This window comes from Camelina sativa, chromosome 7 (genome assembly GCF_000633955.1).
Source record: "Camelina sativa cultivar DH55 chromosome 7, Cs, whole genome shotgun sequence".
NCBI lineage: Eukaryota > Viridiplantae > Streptophyta > Magnoliopsida > Brassicales > Brassicaceae > Camelina > Camelina sativa.
In genome coordinates this window covers 7944045-7965031 of record NC_025691.1, presented here as the reverse complement: position 1 = coordinate 7965031, position 20987 = coordinate 7944045, and the positions used below count along the sequence as shown (strand labels likewise).

Genomic DNA, 20987 nt, shown 5'->3' with positions numbered 1-20987 from the left:
GTAAGCCTCCTCGGCATGCTTCTATTGTATGTCCATCATCCGATGATCGGGTGTTTAAGTGCCCGGATGGGTATATTAGCTTGTACGAGCCTTATTTCACGAAAGGGGGTCTTCGCTTTCCAATCTCGGCCTTCTTGATGGACTACTGTTGGCGTCGTCAAATAGTGATTACTCAGCTCACCGTCTATACGATTTGAAATATGGTCGGTCTCAAATATCTCACCGACCAGTGCGAGGTTAAATTGACGGCTTGCTTCGTCGAGAATATGATGCGCTTTACCAGGCATAAAGGGTTTAATGGTATTTGGTATGCTAGCGCAATCCTGGGGCATAAGTTGATGGATCACCCACCATCGAAAACCCATACTTGGTTGAACAAATATTTTTACGCTAAGGTCGATGATGCCTCGGTAGAAGATACGTCGTTAGGCTTTAAAATCGAATGGAATTTGTCCCCTGGTAGTTTCTTGGGCGGACCCTGCTTTCTCTCCTTGTGTTAGTTTACCGATCACTGATCGTTTTGCTCTTTTCTTTGTTTTCAGAGTTGGTTGACAAGTCAGTTGATCCGCCAAATTCCGATTTTTTTGAGGTTCGCGACTTGCTTAGGAGGCAGACGGTTCTCGATTGGAGGAGTATCCCTCAATTGGATCAGGCTAGGGGCAGGAAACCGGCGAGAGGTATGATCCTGACAAGTTTACTAATTTTGGTCGGTCTGCTTATTTTGCCTTGTTCTCTTCTTGTTAAGGATCTCGATTTGTGTTTGCAGGACGTCCGAATAGCAAGAAGATGGTTAAGATGGGAGTCCCTAAATTCTCTGGCAAGCCCGTTTCAAAGAAGAAGGATTTGGTGGAAGAGAAAGAGCTACAACTGGCCTTGAAGAAGAGTTCGGTTGATCATTCATCTGTCCAGAGTTCTCGAGCTGCATGCGCCTCGGGCAGTCGGGCTCCTGATAGTAAGTCCTCTCGCGATAAGGGGAAAACTGGTGATGCTAGCAAGCGAGACATGGACATTGTCCCGATCGATCTTACAGCTGAGAAAGATCGCTCCTCTTCGAAGAACCTATCTAACTCGGTAGGGGATTTTGGCAAACATAAGGACATACCATCTGGTTCTGACGGTCTGGTTGTGTTCAAAAAGCCGAGAACTTCTTCACTTGATCTGAAAGATAAGGGAGTCCAGTCTTCCCACTCTGTCCATATTCGTTATGCGAAGGACACTCCTTTTTTGTCTGATAAGAAGGAATGTGGTGCTCTCATCCGCGAGATCTCTAGAGTGTCGGGTGATCGTTCCGAAGGTGACTTAAAGGAGTCCGACGCATTCGATGAATGCGCTCGACATGATCTTCAGGTTCTAGTTTCTTTTTTTTTTAAAGGGAAATTTTTTGTTTAATGTGGTGTCAGTCAGCGAGCGCGGTGTATTCGATGGTCTGTCGGTATGAACGCAGGTTGAAGACTGCTGAACGAGACATTGTTCAAGCTGAAGCTGGATTGAAGGAGTCTCAGAGTCAGATTGGAAAATACCGGTCTGAAGCTTCTAAGGCCTGGCGGGACTCCAATTGTCTGAAGGAGGAGAACCTCCAACTGCAGGGGGCGTTAGAACGTTCTTGTGCTGATGTGACTCGCTTGGAGGCTGCTGCTCGCCAGGCTGCTGAGGACCATGACCGTTAGCTGAAGCTGGCTGTCGATAAGAGGGCTGAGGAGGTTCGTCGCGAAGTGAAGGAAGGCTACCGCAAACGGTCAAACCAGATCCGTCAGCACATATTGGATGCTAGGCGTGCATTTTACTCGATGATGATGAAGGCTCAAGCGAATGGCATTGCGAAGCAGATTGACGATCTCGTGAAGAGTGGTTGTCCAATTCCTGCCTGAACGATCAACTTTGTGTCAGACGGCTCGACTTTTTGGGATAATGTGGTTGAAGGTATTGAAATTTATCCATTGGTTACTGATGGATACGTGGTGACTCCAACTGCTGAGCATGTCGTTGCCAACCCGCGCCGTATACCAGGTTACGACGAAGTCGCTGATTTTGACGAGTACGGCTCAAACATGCCGTCTGCTGCTGCCGAAGACGTGGAAACCGAGCTGCCTCATGGGAATGGCGACGAACTGACTCTAGATGTTGGGTCACAGATGGCACCGCAGGAAACGCATGAGCAGGATATCGTAACCAGACTTGCCTTGGCGGATGCATCTGTGACTCCGATTTCTGAGGGTATAGAGGGGCATACCATCCAGATCCCGGGACTTGTCAGTTCCGCAGCCGTGGTGGACCCGTTAGCTCCTGTGCTTCCGAAGGCGTGAATGAAGCTGATCCCGTATAGGCCGTGTGTGGCTTTTAAATAACGCCGCTTGTGGCTTTAACTATCTTTAAGACCTCTTTATGTGTTTTCTTTCTCTTTTTTTTAATGAACTTGAACTCTAGTGGGGGAAATGGGATTTGTCCGTTTTTACTCTCCCCCTTATTTTGAATATGGACGATGTAGTTATCAGTTAAACTATTTTGCAAAATTTGGAATTTGCCATTGTCCTTTTTTTTTTTACGAGCTGGAGGGCAAGTCAAGCAAACTTAGAATTTGCCATTGTCCTTTTTTTTTTTTGACGAGCTGGGGGGCAAGTGAGGCAAAGTTAGAATTTGCCATTGTCCCCCTTTTTTTGACGATCTGGGAGCAAGTCAGGCAAAGTAGAATTTGCCATAACTCCCCCCATCCTTTTTTGACGAGTTGGGGGCAAGTCTAAGCAAAGTTGGAATTTGCTATAGCCCCCCCCCCCCTATTTTTGATGAGCTAGGGGCGAGTCTAAGCAAAGTTACAATTTGCTATAGTTCCCACCTTTTTTTTTGACGAGCTGGGGGAGAGTCTAAGCAAATTTTGAATTTGGTATAGCTCCCCCCTTTTTTGACGAGTTGGAGACTTTGTGGAGGCGGGGACTCGCAACCTTTGGACCCTTCAATTTTTTCGTAGTAAATGCTTGACTTGAATGGTGAATTACTTTTCCGAGGCATTTCTCATCATTACCGCGCGTGGGTGTTGCGTGTGGCGCAATTTTTATTGCAGAATCTTGATTGGCGGAAGAGGGAGGCGCAATGAAAGCTGGTAAGTGGACGGGCGCTTGATTAATGCGACGTCTCTTCGCTTTCCCTTCATCCTTGCTATATAAAGGGAGGTGGGGGTGGGGGAGTAAACCAGACAACCTCTTATTTTCAACGAATAACTCTGCCTTGCTATACATTCTCTTGCTCCCTTTCTTGTTTGATCATGAGTGACTCCGATGATTCCGGGGAGTGGGTTCCGGTGAACCGTGACCGTCTCTCTTCCCCACGGATGGGACCATTGACAAGTCGTGACCGGATCATTTTTGGTCGTCCCCGAACCGATCACTCACCGTTGCCAGTTCGTATCGATACGGTTTAACCTAGTGATGGGTCAGGTCGCTTCATCGAAGCTCGTCCAAATGAGTTGTTCTTCTCTTGGAAGAAACCACCGGTTGCGGCTACGTCACCACCTTTTCGGCCGTTGCCGCGGGATTTTGTGCCGGGCGTTGCTGAGATTCCGCCGGAGTTTCTTCGGTCCTTGACTCCCGAGGAAAGGCGTCAGGCGGTTAGCTGGTTCAGGACGGTTAGTTCGTCATTCGTCTTTTGCTTTGTTTCAAAATTGTCGTTCTCGAATTCTTGACTGTTTGGTTTTGCTTTTGCTTTTGTTTTCCTCTTTCCTCTCCCCTTTTTTTTTGTTCTGGTAGATTGAAATTCAGCATCGTGCCTATCGTCGTCAACATAAGTTCCTGGTCGAGCAGATGATGGATCTCGAGATGGGAATGAGGAAATTGGAGGCTGGGCCGGAGGATTGGGAGCGGTTCGGGTTCGGGAGATTCCGTATGATGCCTTTTTGGCTTCGTGACCGAGATTGTGCTCTTAACCGTGAGGGTCATGGGGGTCGCTAAGGACGCCTTGCATGTTGTTTACCTTTATGAACTGAACTAGTTTGTGCGCCCGTATGTAGGGTTGCTATTGGGCATACTATGCGTTTCTTTTTTTTTTTTATTTGCGGAACATTGCACCCGGTCTCCGGGTTTTGTTTTAAGATATGATATGCTATGTTTGTTGTTTCTTTTTTTTTGTTTGGCTGTTCACGACAGTGAGACGTCTCTCAACTTATTGTGTCAAGCCGGATGACTATATTCGGGACCATATGCTTTTTGCTTGTAGTTTGCTTTTGCAGGGGGTTGCTGTTAAATTTCAGTTGCGGGAAGCGTTGAATTCGCGTATTGAAGCCCGACTTATACCTTGCCATGGATCGAAGGAATTGTGCGCAAGTGGCGACTTACTTTGCTCGTCGAACATGGATTATTTGCGTACATTCCTTGGAGCCCGGCTTTTACCCACACTTCGCATGGATTGTGGCATTTTGTTTGCATTGTTGTTTTTTTTTAGTCGTACAATTGGCCAAATTGCCGACCTTATTTTTTGCATGTTTTGCATGTTATTATTCTCTTCCTTTTTTTTTTAAGGGGCATTTTTCGTGTTATGATGCTTATCAAACTTTGTAAGAAAATATGCTTAATAAAAGGAATATTGAGGTAACTTTGCAAAGTGATTTTATAAGTAGTCGCTGCATCTTTCCAGATCGTAGTTCAAATCACATAAAATAACGGAAATATATATATATATATATATTTAATAGAAGCAACGCTTGAGATTGCCGGCATTCCATGATAGCGGAATAGCTTCTCCGGACATGGTCATTAGCTCGTAGACTCCTGGACAGACAACTTTGGAAAGGTTGTACGGACCTTCCCATTTTGCGTCGAGCTTTCCTGCGTTGAGCTCGGCTGTATTCTCAACTACTTTGCATAAAACGAGATCGCCTTCTCTGAAAGATCACAAATTGACCTTTTTGTTGTAGTATCGAGCTGCCGCTTGTTGGTAGTTCTGAATCTGGAGTAAGGCATGATCTCGCAATTCCTCAATCTCGTCCAGGTTATCATAGAGCATTTCTTCGTTTAACTCTGGGTTTCTGACACTGACTTCGGCTGGTGCCAATGCCTCTAAATCGTATGCCAGCGAGAACGGGGTTTGCCATGAAGCTCTTCGGGGGTTCGTTCGATGTGACCATAGTACGCCGTCCAGTTTTTCGGCCCAGAGTCCTTTCTTTTCTTCGAGTCGCTTCTTTAATATATTTATAATTGTCTTGTTAGTTGTTTCCGCCTGGTCGTTACCTTGGGGGTACCTCGGCGTTGACTTGCTAAGGCGGATGCGCCAACTTGCACAGAAGTCGTCAAATTTCTTGGATATGAATTGCGACCCGTTATCGGTGACGATCTCATAGGGTAGTCTGTGTCGGCATATTATCTTTTTCCAAACAAAATTTTGGACCTCGTTTGCTTGGATTTTCTTGTAGGACTCTGCCTCGACCCATTTGGTAAAGTAGTCCGTCAATATTAGGAGGAATTTTCTGCCGCGCGAGGCAGGCAGTGGTCCGACAATATCCATCTCCCATCTTATGAACGGGTATGGCAGTGTTGTGGTGGAGAGTAATTCTGCCGGGGCGTACTACTTGTAGAAAGGCTCTCAACCGGGATCACCCGACGTAATTCTGGGTCCAAGGTTGATGCTAGGACAACTAGACCATCTGCGGGAGCATTAGCACTTCGGGGTATTTTGTCGACTACGAAGTGATCAAATTCCTGTGCAAGCTCCCTTACTATCTTCAAGTAGACATCCATACGACCGCATTTGGTGCCGTATTCACCATTGTACTGATTGGCGACGAGCTGGGAGTCGCAGTAGGCATGGAGTCGCTTTACGTCGATCCCTGCTGCGATTCGCATCCCGGCAAGTAATGCTTTGTATTCTGACTCATTGTTTGTTGCTGTGAAGTTGAGACAGAACGATTGCTCGACGACGCTCCGTCGACGTGTAGATACCAATTCTCTTCGGCAATAAAGTCTGCCAATACCTGAGACTTCATGCATGTCCGGCCAAGGTACTCGATGTCATACTCGCATAATTCAACTGCCCATTTTGCCATACGACCGGATTGTCCCGGACTGTGAAGAATTTGCCTTAGGGGTTGATTTGTCAGGATTGCGATCGTATGTGACTGGAAATAGGGCCTAAGTATACGAGCCGAGATGACCACGGCGTAGGCTATTTTTTCCAAATTTGGATAACGTAGCTCGGCCCCGTCCAAAGTCTTAGTGACGTATAAAATAGGCTTTTGCTCGCCTCGGTCATCTCTGACTAGTACCCCGCTGACTGCCGATCCGGAAACAGCGATATACAGGTAGAGCTTCTCTCCTTCTTTGGGCTTCGAGAGTATGGCTGGGGTGGTCAAATAAGTTTTTAACTCGACGAATGCTTGCTCGTATTCGGTCGTCTACTCGTATTCCTTATTCGTGGATCGTAGCAACTGATAAAACAGCAAGCTTTTGTCGGTTGACCGCGAGATGAATTGGTTAAGGGCTGCTATTCTGCCGGTCAGACGCTGGACTTTGCGCTTGTTCCTTGGCGAGGGCATATCGAGTATAGCCTTGATTTGCTTCGGGTTCGCCTCTATTCCTCATTTGGTGACGATGTACCCTAGGAATTCACCGGACGTTATGCCAATTGAACATTTCGCCGGGTTGAGCTTCATGTTATACTTGTTCAGAGTCTAAAAGCATTTCCGCAAATGCTCGACATGATTGCTTGCGCTTGCAGACTTGACTTGCATATCGTTGATCTATACCTCCATGGTTATCCCCAGCTGGTCGGCGAACATCTTATTGGCGAGACGTTGATAGGTGGCCCCAGCATTCTTTAGACCGAACGGCATGACCTTGTAGCAGAACGTGCCTTGATCGGTGATAAAGGCAGTCTTCTTGCGGTCATCGGTGTGCATCAAGATTTGGTCATATCCTGAGAAGGCATCCATGAAGGAGAGTAGTGCATTTCCTGTTGTGGCTTCGACGAGCCTCTCAATATGCGGCAACGGGTAACTATCCTTAGGGCAAGCTTTGTTTAGGTCGGTGAGGTCGATGCAGACCCTGTTTTTCCCGTTTTTCTTTTTCACTACTACCGGGTTTGCTAACCATTCGGGATATTTGACTTCCATGATAGATCCTGTCGCGAGCAACTTCTTGACCTTATCGTTTACTGCCTTGGATCTTTCAGGGCCGAGCTTACGCCGCTTTTGCTTGACTGGTTTGTAGGTCAGGTCAATGATACACAGAGTTTTAAACCCTATTTTCCTACTGCAAGTGCATAGCAAAGAAGTATTACTTAGGGGTCGAATCCCACGAAGACCAAGTTTTACTCTATGGTTCTATTGGTTCAATTTCAAGCTAAGACAATTCAAAGTTGGGTTTGTTTGGTAACAGTAACGCGATTAAAACGGTATAAAAAAAGCAATAAGCAAAACACTAGATCAGGGGTAATTCTCGGGAATTTCAGAGATAGCAACTAAACAACTATTCAGGGCATAGATTTAGTATCAGTCTCGAACTCAAACATAAATATAAACTGATCCACTGTCGTGGTATCAATAACTCTATCTGATCGATTCTGTGCGGAAACGCGGAGCACGTGCTCAGACATCCGGAGCACATGCTCGGCGGTCCATAAACCCTAAACTGTCGTTTGAGCCCAGAATCGCAGACAAGCATTAAAGAACAGGAATGATAAGTTCACAAATCACCTACACATCAACTTTCGCAGGTCTAGGATAATTTGCCCACTAATGTCTTTTCTAGCAACCTATTACACTTTTGATGAATAGATAAACATAAAATCATAGATTGGGTGATCAAATCAACCTTAGCATTAATACTAACAATAGTGAAGACAATCGATTATGTAGAACCCTATTTGTGTTATGTTGCTAACCCATGAAACCCCTTTTGAAACCTCTAATCTAGCAAAGAAAACTATTTAGACATAGAGAAATGAATCATTGCAAAAGATGAGAAATTCAATGACATAAAAATAAAAAGGGTTCAGAGAATGCTTCCAAGGTAGCCGCTCTTCTCCCTCTCACAAAAACGTCCCTCAAAAACAAAAGAAAAGGGTATATTATCTCTCCTAAAAACCCTAGGTTAAATAGCATACAAGTAGAGAAAAATAAGGAAAGAATCCAAATTCAAATCTTCCTATTAAAAAGCGATCTCAGCCCTCTTTCTCTCACAAAGGATCGCCTAAAATAAGGGGAATTAGGCAGGGAATCGGCGCCTAGATGCTTGCCACGTGTCGTCATGAATCCGTAGAGTTGAGAGCATGTGCTCGGAAATCGGGAGCATGTGCTCCTGGGTCTAAAATCAGCTTTTCTGCTCCAATTCAACTCCTTTCTGCTCCCATTGCTCCTGCTGTTCCAATCCTTGCTTTTAGCTTCCTAGCCTCTTATTATAACCTGAAAAGGACTCAAACAACTACAAAACTATCAAATAAACGGGGTCAAAGTGAGTCAATACCGTAACATATCAGTCAACGTTAAGCTCATGGCTCGTGATGTCCATGCTAATTCCAACCAAGTTTTCGAAAGACCAGGCAAAAGTGGAAGCATTGTCTTTCAAGAATTGAACCAAGTCTGCTCTTATTGCTGGGTCAAGGTCCGCGCCAATCCCGATGCACCGCTTTGGGTCGTTCTCGTCGATATTGATTTCGTCGATCAGATGATGACTCGGGATTTTCTCAGGGCTGGGAGTTGGTAACTTGTCCAGCTATTTCTTTGATTGCTATAAGTCGGCGGCTTTTTGTAGTTTGCACTCAATAACGAAACAGCTCTTGGCGTCTGCCTGATTTCCCTTGATCATATATATTTGGCCGGACAGAGGGAATTTAACACACTGATGGTAAGTTGATGGGACAGCCTGCATGTTGTGAATCCAGGAGGACCCTAGAATGATGTTGTAGACTGCTGGCTTGTCGACGACAACAAACTTATGCCACGAGGATGTGCCTGACACGTAGATTGGTAATTTGATTATGCCGGACGACATCATGTAGTTTCCGTTGAATCCCGTCAACGGCCTGATCGACGGTTTATTTTTGTTGTTGTTAACTTCCATTTTGTCGAGGACGTCTTAGAAGATGACGTTGACACAGCTCCCCATGTCGACCATAATCCTTGTTACCTCGCTTTCGCCGATGTGCAGCTCGATGACAAGAGGATCGTTGTGTGGGAAGTTGACTCCAACCAGGTCTTCTGCCTCTGTGATCGCTGGAACGAATGGTGGGACCTTAACCAGCCATATTGCGGCCGTGTCGGCCTTTACGTAATCACGGATGGAGCGCACAGAATCCCTACAAGCTGTCCTGCCCCCGATCATGTCGACATGACGTCGTGGTGGCCATTGAGTTGTCGTCGGGTCGGCATAAAGGGTGTAATTGCCAAGCGCTGTTGGTACGTTGAGACCACGACCTTCATTTTATTGAACAAAGGCGTTCCGAGGATGACATTATATGCGGTTGGCCTATCGACGACGGCGAAACCGAAGAGGTGAACTGTTCCGCCGACGTATACCGGGAGCATGACCGTGCCTAGGGAAGTGATGGAGCTCCCATCGAAACCAGTCAGAGTTTGCACCTCTGGCATAGCAAGATGCAGGTCAACTTTTATCTGGGAAAGCGTTCTCCTAAAGATAACATTTACTAAACTTCCCGTGTCAATTAAGACATCCGGGAATAGGCAATCGCCGATATTCATTTCGACAACCACAGGTCCTGCGGGCAAAGTTGGCAACCGGGCAGCATCTTCTTCTCTGAACATGATTGGAGCGTACGATCGGCAAGTAGATGTGCTCCGAGGTAACCAATCGCGTTTGGTTCTATCGACGTCGTGGATAGGATACACGACGCGGGGTGAATTAGGGTCGAATGGGAGGCTTCCCTTAATTACATTGATTATGCGACGGGTCGGGGGTGGCGGCACGTCAGCCGGCTGGTTTTCCTGTCCGCCTGCCTGGTTACCAGCTTCGGGCTGGTTATTGGGCACTGGTCGGTTATTTGGACGACCTTGTTGCCCTAGGCGTCCTCGTGCGTTACCTCATCCTCGTGGGGCGTTACTTTTGTACTGGCGCAGCTGCACTGTGACCTCGCCGTTGAGATATTTTCCTAGCAATGCGTTTTGTAGGTGTCTATAAGACTGCGTTGAATGTCCGGTGTATTCATGCAATTCGCGGTAGAGGTTATGGTCAGGCTCCTCCCTCGCGCCCTTTGGTAGGGTCGTCGGTATTAGAGCTGACGAGCTAGTGACTGGGGGCGGTGGGGCGTCATTGACCAGGTACGTCACGCCACGTTTCTTACTATCTGTGAGGTAGTCTTTATCGAGATGCTGACGAGGCTCGTGGTATACCTCTTTTGCCTTGCCGGTCGACGGCTGGGTTCCGGTGGAGGAGCGCTTTTTATCGAAGACGACCTTTTCCTCTTCCATTTTGATATGGACTGCTGCTCGATGGAGGGCATCTTGGAAAGTTGGGAATCTGTTCAACTTAAGATCTTCGCGGAACTTTGACTCATACCATAGGGCCTTTTGGAGAGCGGCGAGCGAAACGCTATGGGGGGTGTTCACCTGTGAGGCAATCTTTTTAAACCTTTCCATGAATTTTCGTAGTGGCTCATGTTCTCCCTGCTCGATATTATGGAGGTCGGCGATTGTCGCGGTAGGGATGGCCAGGATCGAGTACTGCTTTAAAAAGGTCAATGAGAGCGTGCGGAAGCTATCGATTGAGTCGGGTGGCAAGGAAGAAAACCAGCCCAGGGCATCGCCACTCAAGTTTTCTATAAACAGTTGGCACTTCCCGGCGTTGAGCTCTTCCGGGGGAAATTCGCATCGATGGATCGCAATCTCAAAGGACGTTAAATGATGGGTTGGATCTGAGTCTCCCTTGTATGGGGTCAGGTGCTTGATTTTGCAATCCGGACGGACGACGACCCGGCGAATTCGCGCAGTAAACGAAGTCTTCTTGGATTGCTCTAGCATGTGGTCCACATCAGGTGCCGCGCTAGTAGCTTGATGGAACTTGCTTGTGACATCTTTGATCTGACTTTTGAGCTCGGCCAATTCTCCGTTTTGACCCTTCTCGGCTCTATTGGTGGCTTCTGGCTGTTCGGCATTTTCTTGCAACCTTGCACAGATGTTGGAAAGAGAAGTGAAACGTTCCTCCGTTTTCTTGTCTCGGGCCTCTATTTTCTCGAGTATGCTCCGCATCAATGCGCCTACGTCCAAGGCACTTGTTCCCTCCCCTATCGATCCGTTTAGTGTTGTCGGGGCTCGGGTAGGCGGAATATGTGGGAGTTCTTCTTGGACTTGTTGAATGCGGTCCGGCGTTTCCGCTACGTAGCCATCGCTCCCAGTGGTCTCCCCTTCTCTCATTTTGAAGACGTACTGCTCTTTGATGTTGGACTTCCTTTAAAAGCTCTCCTTGTTTGTTTCCCTGGATGCGCACCAAATGTTGAAAGATTTCTACTAGACTGAGAATAATGATTTAAAGAGGGCGAAACAAAGGACTTTTATTCTGACAGCCAAAGATCGCTGAGTTTACAAAGTATTCCGATATATGCCGAACGGCTATTTACAGAATTATGTATTCTCAATATGACTATTTAACTTCGTGCTAGAATCAGACTTATGTCAGACTCCTGCTCCAGATCCCTCCCTTCCTTCTCCATGCTTGTCCCTCGGTATTTATAGCTGATGGGACGTCTCAATCTCATACCTCAAGATCGATGTGGTACCACTTTAGGGCAAAGTCGGTGATCTCCTCTTTGCAGGCTGTCGTTCGATGGGTTGTCCGTCTTTATTGGGCCTTCTATAAACTCTGTCGGCCCGATAAGGATGATCTGGTCAGTCAAAGATTATCAGGGTTAGGTTGACTATTCAGGAATGGGCTAGGTTGGAGGCCTGTTAAGGCAGGGTGAACCCATATCCAACACTAATCTTTCTCCGGGTATGCAGAATTTTCAAGCTGTGGTAAGGCATTGTTCACTGACAGATATGGGCTCACATAGTCCATTATTCACTTGGTGCAACAAATGTAACGAGGGGGTCATCTGTAAAAAAATTAGATTGTGTACTTATTAATAATGTCTGGCTCCATCAGTATTCAAAGGCGTATTTTGTCTTCGAAGCAGGGGGCCTGCTTGGATCACCTAAGAAGTCGAATTCAGATTCAGAAAAAGAAAGCCTGCAACGAAGAGACCTTTTAAATTTGTCAACTCAATTGCAACAATGCCGGAGTTGTACCGGTGAATGATACACCTTTTCTGTTTCACTCTACTTCTGCAATGTTCCGATTTTCAAAGAAACTTAAGAATCTGAAGCCCCTGATCAGAAACTTAAGTCGAGATAAATTGGGTGGTTTACCGCAAAGAGTGACAGCGGCATATGCAGAACTGTGCGAGAAGCAGACCGAGACACTCTCATGTCAAACAGATGAAACAATAAGAGAGGAAACAGAGGCGTATCAGAAGTAAAATGATTTGTCAACCTTGGAAGAGAGTTTTCTAAAGCAGATATCGAAGCTTCATTGGCTTCAAGTTGGTGATCAGAACAACAAAGTTTTCCATATGCAGTGAAGCTCCGAGAATCAAAAAAACTTTGACATACACCAACTTCAAAATATTCAAAATATTCAAAAGAGGATCACCTTGCTTCAGAGTTCAGAACTTTGACATACACCAACAACAAACCCTTGGAGAAACCATTGACAAGAATATTCAAAATAGGATCACCTTACTTCAGAACTCGGAAAAAAAAACTATGAAGACCTGTTAGTTTTTTTGGCTTTCAAATAGAACTTAAATTGTAAACAGAGTGGGAAAAAACCACCTCAAAAATGCTGCAGTTGATGTAACACTGGTTTTTTGTGATGAATAAATTTTACATTCATTCAAAAAGAAAAATCCATGGGTGTCAATTGACCCCCATGGTTTCATATTGCCTCCTCTCCTGGTTGATTCGCTCGCCAAGCATTGTCTTAGCTTGTACGACCATAACATTTGAAGAGCAATATAAGTATTTGGGTGCACACAAAAAAAAAACTACTAAGTTCCTAACCTTTACTCTATTTTACAGTAAGCTATAAAGCGGGGTTGAAATATTTTACTTTGTAATAGAGTTTAGAAAAAATAATTGAGATGGATTGGTCCGATTGGAGATGTCCTATATATGTATTTTTCTATTTTCGCTTTAGAGTTTAGTAATGTTTCTGTATTACTCTAAAATAGAGGTCTCAGTATTAGTATAAAAAATAGAGTTACTCCTATAGAATAATCATATCATTTCTTTTATTTTGAAAAAGACTTTATTCTATAATAGAATTTAGAAGAAGAAAATAGAGTAGGGTTGGATCATAAACCCAACAAAATTGTAACCATGAATCATAAACCCAACCTTCAACCTCTAATTCAACCTAGTTTTATAAACTGTAAACAATATTAAGAGCAAAAGTAATAACTACAGTTTCTTCTAATTTTTAACATCATTTACACTCACTTAGTTAGTATGTTAATTAAATCTGTTTTACGAGGAATACTAAGTTCATTAATCGAATAACCTAAAATTTATGAAAGTCGTCTTAACAAATGATTTTACTAAAAAAAATTGTACTAAATTACATACACCATTTATTTTTAGTGTCGAAACAAAATTTTAGTGTCATCGCTTGTAGAATATTGTCGAAGACAAATCCGTAAATTAATAGCAGTAAAAAAATTTAACATAATTTTAGTCAGATAATCTGAACTCATTTTAAAAAAAAATCTCATATTTCAAGGTAATTTTTTAAAATTAAAGAGTACTAATTTATTATGTAATTAATATAATTTTGAATAATACAATACCATTTACCCATCAACAATAAAAAGAATGAAAATAAAGTTATTTTTTAAGTATCAATTAAGTTTACTGTATTTCTAAGGTATTTTACTAAGTTTCTTAGATATTTTGTTTTGTCATCACTTATACAGATTGTGATCAAATATGAGTAAGCTAAAATATTCTTGAACCTATATATCATTGGTACAAAATCTCAACGTTATGATAAGTTTTGATGATAATAATAATAGCTGTAATTTTTTCCTCTGAAATTGTATAAATTCTTTTTTTTTTTCTTAAATGAATTGCTTAATATAATATTTTGAATAGATACCTTCCATTAAAACTTGTCTCAGTTTCCTGCAATTGTACAAAATAATCTAAAATTTTCTTTAAAGTGAAGTAAATCTTTAGAAATATAAAATTTTGGAAACTCATTTTTCCCAAACAACAAAAAAAAAAGAAAAAAGAAAAACAAAATTGAATGGTAAAGTCAAAGATGACACACAATTGAAATCCCCGTGTACATTAACAACATTACCTCTCTCCCTCTCTCTCTATCTATCTCATGTTCTGTAATCCCTAAATCCCCAATTTGGGACAAATTAGTGTCTTTCTCTCACACCCCTGCTCGTGCTTGGGGAATGCGTTCTGTGCAGTCAGCTGCTGTATCGGAAGGTTCGTGTGTCTCTCTCTCTGTCTCACTCTCTTTCTCTTCCATTTTTTCTCAATTATCTCTGTTTTTTTTCTGATTATGAGACAGTGCAAAATGTAAAAAGAAGATGTTTTGTTCTTCGTTATGATTCTTCCTTGTCTCGTGTTTTGTTATTATGTGCCCTAAAACTGTTAAAACGGAGACTGTTCTCATGATTTTCTCGAAATGGGTTTGAATTCAAATGTTGAATTGAATATTAAAAATGAAATCTTTTTTTGCCTAAAAATTCTAAGCCAATTTATATGTAACGACGAAACTAAAAATGATTTTTTTTTTTTTTGACTCAATTTAGTCTTTTTTTTTGCCATTTCTGTTCTGTAAATTTGCTTTATTGTTGCTTTCTCTCTCTATTGAGTCAACATATTGAGTGAGCAAATGGGAAATTGAAGTTTAGTCATACATACGCTGGTTCATTGTTACTTGGCTTGGCTTTGCTTAAACTTATGTTTATGTTGTTTGCTCTGTCTTGTCTATGTTTTTTTTTTTATTGAGCAGTGAGTGACAAATGAGTAACGGTTCTTGGTTACCTGAAGAGGACTTCAAGGGTTTAGCTGATAATTTCTTTGACAATCTTGTTGAGCATATGGATGAGTTCCCCCTTGAAGACATCGAAACCGCTGATGATGATGAGGAAGAAGATTGGGTTACCGGGTTTAAAAACCTCGGCCCTCCACCATTGGATGTGCTAACGAGTTTGTCCTCTGAGTTCAATTGCAAGGTGCAGCGTGTGCGAGTCCACAAGCCTGCAACCATTGTGGTGAGTCTTTCTTAGGCTTGTACACATTTAATTAAGCATCTCACTTGATAGATTATTTACTTTGCATCATTTATGCAACTTGATATCACTTCCCACATTTGCATTAGGAATATTTTGGTACACTGCAATATGTCAATGTTTTTGGATTTAAGCTTCATTTTGGTAGCTAATTTGCGTTGAAAAGAATCACTCTTACCTGCATTAGGAAAGTGCATCATTTTGGATTGAAACTTCATTTATTTATGTTACTTGATTGTTCATACGATTACAATATCCATTTGCTTTTTACCGAATTATGTGTGTGTTAAAGTCAAAGAATCACGCTTCTTATGTATCGGTTATGCATTATTTAGGCTAGAGATGTTCATCACACATACATGTTACTTCGGTAGATTATCCACATTCCACACAATCACAATGCACATTATTTGCTAGAGGAAAATAGTTTTGTGTGTAATGCTTCTGTGGGTTTGAAACACAATTACTATTTTCTTACCCAGTTAGGAAAGCACCTGAGAAAGTAAGAGTATGTATGTGAAGTCTTTGAAGGTATATGTGAAAAGGACTGTGCAGTGTCTTAGGTCTTTAACTTTACCTTTTCCTGTGTCAAATTCCCATGGATAGGAATAGTTGCCAACTCAGCAGCTGGTTTATATATATATATATATATATATATAGGATGTGGGTAGATAGGTAAGGGAGTTGAGTGTTTCTGTGGTTGTTTAGGGCCTTTGTGGCAGGGAAAGTTTTTTGGGTATTCTTGACCTCTTCAACAAAACTTTAAATTAGTTTGGTTAGTTAAGTGTCTGTGTTTGTTCTTGAGAGGAACAAAGGAGAACTGTTTTCTAATTCTATCAGTTTGTATGTGTATATGTAGCACAAGAAGGATTAGGCTTAGTATCATTGTCAATCTGATATTGAACTCTGTTGATATATGAGGAACCATGCTCATGTTTGTTTCGTTTGTATACTTTTCTTTGTTTCTCATTTAACTTGATAGAGACATACCATAATTGCAGCATATCAGATCCTGTTTTGTAAGGAGAGAAACTGATGAAGATCATGTGTTCTTTTTTTTATGTTACTGAGTTTAGATTCATTTACTTTGATTGACTTCATGCGTGCAGAAGCAGTCGAGTTCTTCGGATGTCTCTTCTACTGTTGATAACTCCCCTCCTGATGTCAAAGTCTCGAAGCTGTTTCAGTCTTCAAGCCCAGTCTCAGTTGTCGACAACACCACCAACGGTTCCGTCTTGTCCCAAAACCAAAACAGAATTCAGAGACTGGCCTTTCTTGTGAAAGGCATCAGAAGCAAACGCAAACGCCCCACAACGCTTAGATTCTTCCAGTCACTTGGAGCAGAGATGTCTCAGCATTTCGTTCCGGATGAATCAGAATCTGAAACTTACCTCTCTTCTGAGAGTTTTGCCAAGAAGCGCAAGAAGAACAAGAGTCGTCCGGCCCCGTCGGTCTCCAGTCCAGAACTATTTAACTCAGATGGGACTGTCCGGAAATGCACTCATTGCGAGACAACTAGGACACCGCAGTGGAGGGAAGGACCATGTGGGCGTAACACCCTATGCAATGCTTGCGGGGTACGGTTCAGGTCAGGCCGTCTTGTTCCAGAATACCGTCCAGCATCAAGCCCGACCTTCATCCCAACCGTGCATTCAAATTCGCACAGAAAGATCATTGAGATGAAGACTAGAACAGAAAGATCCGAGCATAGAGACTAAAAACAGGGCTTTTGTAACTTCAGTAGACCAAATGAGTTTTCTAATTAATTCACGCTTTTTTGTGTGTTTCCGCTTGTTTAGTACCATCATTTTCGATGTCGTTATTTTTTTATAGAATTATTAAGCTTATTTAGGAGAAAAAATAGTACATGGTATAATTAAAGCTATATTAAATATTGAGATTAGGTCTGCGTACTTACGCCGGTATAAGAATTATGTGTAGAATTCTATTGAAAATATTTGAATTTTAATAGTATCCCATATATCAATTCTATATTTTATTTGGTAAAAAGATTTTAAAATCGGTTTTAAACTTAATGCACTTCATCTTGTAATATAATTTGTTTGATAGTATTTTTTTTTTTTGCGGGAATAATATTCTGACTTTTTAACTTCTAGTAGCCATTGATTCTGACATTTTAACTTTCAATAGACATCCTCATCTCTATAAGCTGAAGCTAGCTAAGTCATGTTAAATTCGAGGAGGTACACATATGCTATCTTTGATTTTGTTCAATAAATTGTAAAATGCTTATACTAACTTTTATCAATCTTTATGGAGGTTCAGCTTGGAACATTTTTCGGGCAACTCTGTAGAGTAACAACCTTCATCCAGAAGTTAAAGACAGTGGTATTGTTTTTATGTTTATGTTTTTGAGTAATCAATTCTACATGAAATAACGACTATCAATCTAAAGTGTCTGTTTTGACTGATTTTATTTCTTTTTGTTGTTTTCTATATTGTTACTGGAGTGGAAGGTAGAGGTAACTTACTCCAGAATTTTCAGACAAAGATTGGTGTTCATGATCTGGAGGCTGCAAGACCTGCAATGAGGATCATCTTAAGCTTTGAAATGTAAGTATATTATCTTGATTAGCATAATATAATAATTTGTTGATAGACAACTTGTAATTTACGTTTTGTTTTGGACAGACGGAAAGAGATAGTGTTTGATCTTGATGAATACAATCAGTTTTTGTTCGATGCGAGTGATCCAACTAATGGCCAACATTTTGCTTAAGAAGAATCAGATGAAGATGTGATCGACTTTGAAGCTGAAGATGAAGATGGGGATGGGGATGATGAAAAGGATGAACAAGATGATGCTACTGCTCCAAGACTCATACACGGGGTGATTTGAGGAGTGGCATTACCGTATTATTAATTAAGGAGTCAATGTAATTGAATTTGAAATAATTTAAAGTTTCTTTAAAGACACATACACTGGGTGATTTGATATTTTTTGAGGAGTTGTATTACTGTATTATTACTTAAGGAATTAATGTAATCGGATTTGAAAGAATTTAAAGTTTTTATATAACTAGGTGTTAGCTCACGCTACGCGTGAGTTCTTACACAATCACTATTCTATTTTGAAAAAATAATTTAAATTAACATGTTATTATAATTTTGTTTTTTCGGTGTACATCAAAATTTAAAAGCTACATAGTATGAATTTAAATAAAGTAAAGAAATCAATTTTTTTTATATGATAATATATTTAGTGCAATTAATTCATATTGTATCTTACATGTCATATGTCATATATTTTTGTAGTTGTAGTCATATTTAAAAATCATTGTGATATATATTTCATAAAATTTATTTTTTCGTGTTAGTTATGCATATTTTTTATTTATTTATGGAGATAGCTTAAAGAGATTTAAAATATTTCAATTAAGAAAAAAATCAAAATAATAAACAGTAGTTTGCAATATCTCATACATATATAACTAAGTGAGTCTAACCATAGATTATTAGACTAATACATTTTCCATAAAAATAAAATAAAAAACATCAACTACTTTATTAGGTTATTATCTTAAAGTCTTTAATTGTGTCTGGATTTTGATTTCTATAAAATGATAATGTTTCATATAGAAAAAAATAATTAAACTATATATCATATATTACATGTATATCCATGAGGGTTATAGTGAGATATGTGTCTTTCTTTTAATTGGATTATACAAAATTAGATAACTATTTGAGAGTTACAAAAGTGCAATTAAGTGCATACTAATACATTTTTAACATGTTCTATTATATTAAATTAAATTCATTGAGAACACTACTAAGATATTATTATGGGAGTTACAAACAAACTTTATATACTTTTCCAACTCCTAAAATTAAAACCCATTTAATTTAAAAGTAAGTGTTGGTGGGTCCATAATTTGATTCAAAAGTGTAATATGTTACACTTTGATCGTTTAAAAGGAATATGAACATTTAATTCTCAAATAAACTTGATTTTTTTGTTAAAACCAACATATGTGAATTTAAATTTAACTATAGAAATTTAAAAAATAAATGTGAATAGATTAGAAAGGCAAGAAATATAAAACAAATATTTTAATTTTATATAAATAAAATAAAATTTGAAAACAATGTTAAATATATATAATACTTTCTAAATTAAAATATAGAATCAAACTCTATGAGATATAACAATATTTGATATTGGTGGGAGAGGAGGAGAGAATGATTACTTATAAGATGATAATCCAAATTAGATAATGGAGATTAAAATTTAAAAATAAGAACAATGTAAAATATATATCATGTAGTCTCTAAAATTAAAATTTAGTATTAAAAATTTACAATGATATTTCATTTGTTTTTTTTATAACTCATACAACAAAAATAAGAAATCGAAAAAAAAACGAAAAATGATTTGAGGTATTGTGGAAGAGAATGAGAGAAGTGGAAGAGAATGAGAGAATGTGAAAATGAGAAAGTAAAATAATGTCAATATGAGAAAATGAGAGAATGCTTATTTATATGATAAGAATTGATGGAAGTTACATTTAGAATTATGAAGTTACAATAATAGTTTATTGTGTTTTAATAAAATTGAGTGGTGAAATATGATTAATACATAATTTATTTTATTTTCAGTTATAACTTTATTTTAGTGTGTGAGTTAAATGTATTGTGTTAATTGGATCTTAAATAATGTTTAAAGCAATTAAACAATTAGAAAGCAAATAAAAAATAAAAAAATAGAAAGCATTAAATGAAACAATTATGTATATGATTTTAGTGTTATTCAATTCTGTGCTTTATAGATTCTATTAAATTTTAGTATCTATTCAACTTACTAAGGTTGCTTGGGATGGTATGCTGTTTGAAAAGAATTTAATAGAAAACTCAAAGAATTCGACGTGGTATTATTTGGCTAGCATCAGTTAAGATGTTTAACAATATTTTAAAATTTATTTATCTTTTCAACATCGATTTTTTTGTATTTTCACAATTATTAGAATTTAATCTCAAAAAGATTTCTTCCACACAATCTGAAAAATTAAACCTTTTCTACAGATTCTGATTTTTCAAAAAATGTTAAAATACAAAATAGAAAGTGGCATTCCAGCCTAATTTTTTCCAAGCACTGGCTTATGAGTTTATATACAATAAAGTAACTCTTTGTAATATCTTTACAAACCAAATATTACTCTATAAAAATGTACTTAAAGAATATAAAGACTAGGTGCTAATTCTGACTTTTTAACTTCTAGTTGCCATTGATTCTGACTTTTTTAACTTGTAATAGACTTCCTCATCTCTATAAGCTGAAGCCAAGTCATGTTAAAATCGAGGGATGAGCATACGATCTGATTGTATAATAAGACTTGACATTCGTCTATTGAGTTGACCTTCAAGGGAAGTTATACATTTTGCTGAGTTAAGTTAGAACTTTTGTTTACACCAAGGCATGCTTTTCCTTGCAACCTCGAATTTGATCCATGATTGAGTACCTTTGCTGACTCTCCCATCTCTCACGAAAGAGACTTTTGTCAAACCGAAAAGGTTTTTCTGACATTTGGGTTGGAGACATCAATATTATGAAATTGGTATATGATCTGAACAATTGAAATCCAAATTTTTTGGTTCAAAGTGTGGATAAGAGGCAAGAAATTCAGAATTTTTTAACACGCGGTTTAGAAAACACTCAACCTTTCTCTCTCCCCCCCCCCCCCCCCCCCCCC

The 20987-nt window shown here is 40.1% G+C and overlaps 1 protein-coding gene and 1 long non-coding RNA gene across 2 annotated transcripts; both read left to right on the top strand.

Moving 5' to 3' along the window:
* LOC104700697 (putative GATA transcription factor 13) lies at nt 14280-17179 on the top strand. Its single transcript, XM_010416239.1, has 3 exons — nt 14280-14464; nt 14997-15258; nt 16386-17179. Exons 2-3 carry the CDS (start codon nt 15007-15009, stop codon nt 16992-16994), a joined length of 861 nt encoding a protein of 286 aa, XP_010414541.1. The 5' UTR covers nt 14280-14464; nt 14997-15006; the 3' UTR covers nt 16995-17179.
* On the top strand, nt 17502-18298 carry LOC104700696. The gene is made up of 3 exons (XR_753629.1): nt 17502-17625; nt 17748-17850; nt 17929-18298. It is a non-coding gene; the product is annotated as an uncharacterized LOC104700696 (long non-coding RNA).

Coding starts and splice junctions, on each gene's coding strand:
- LOC104700697 (XM_010416239.1), top strand. CDS start 15,007: ATGAGTAACGGTTCTTGGTTACCTGAAGAGGACTTCAAGGGTTTAGCT. Junction 15,259..16,385: donor ACAAGCCTGCAACCATTGTG/GTGAGTCTTTCT, acceptor TCATGCGTGCAG/AAGCAGTCGAGTTCTTCGGA.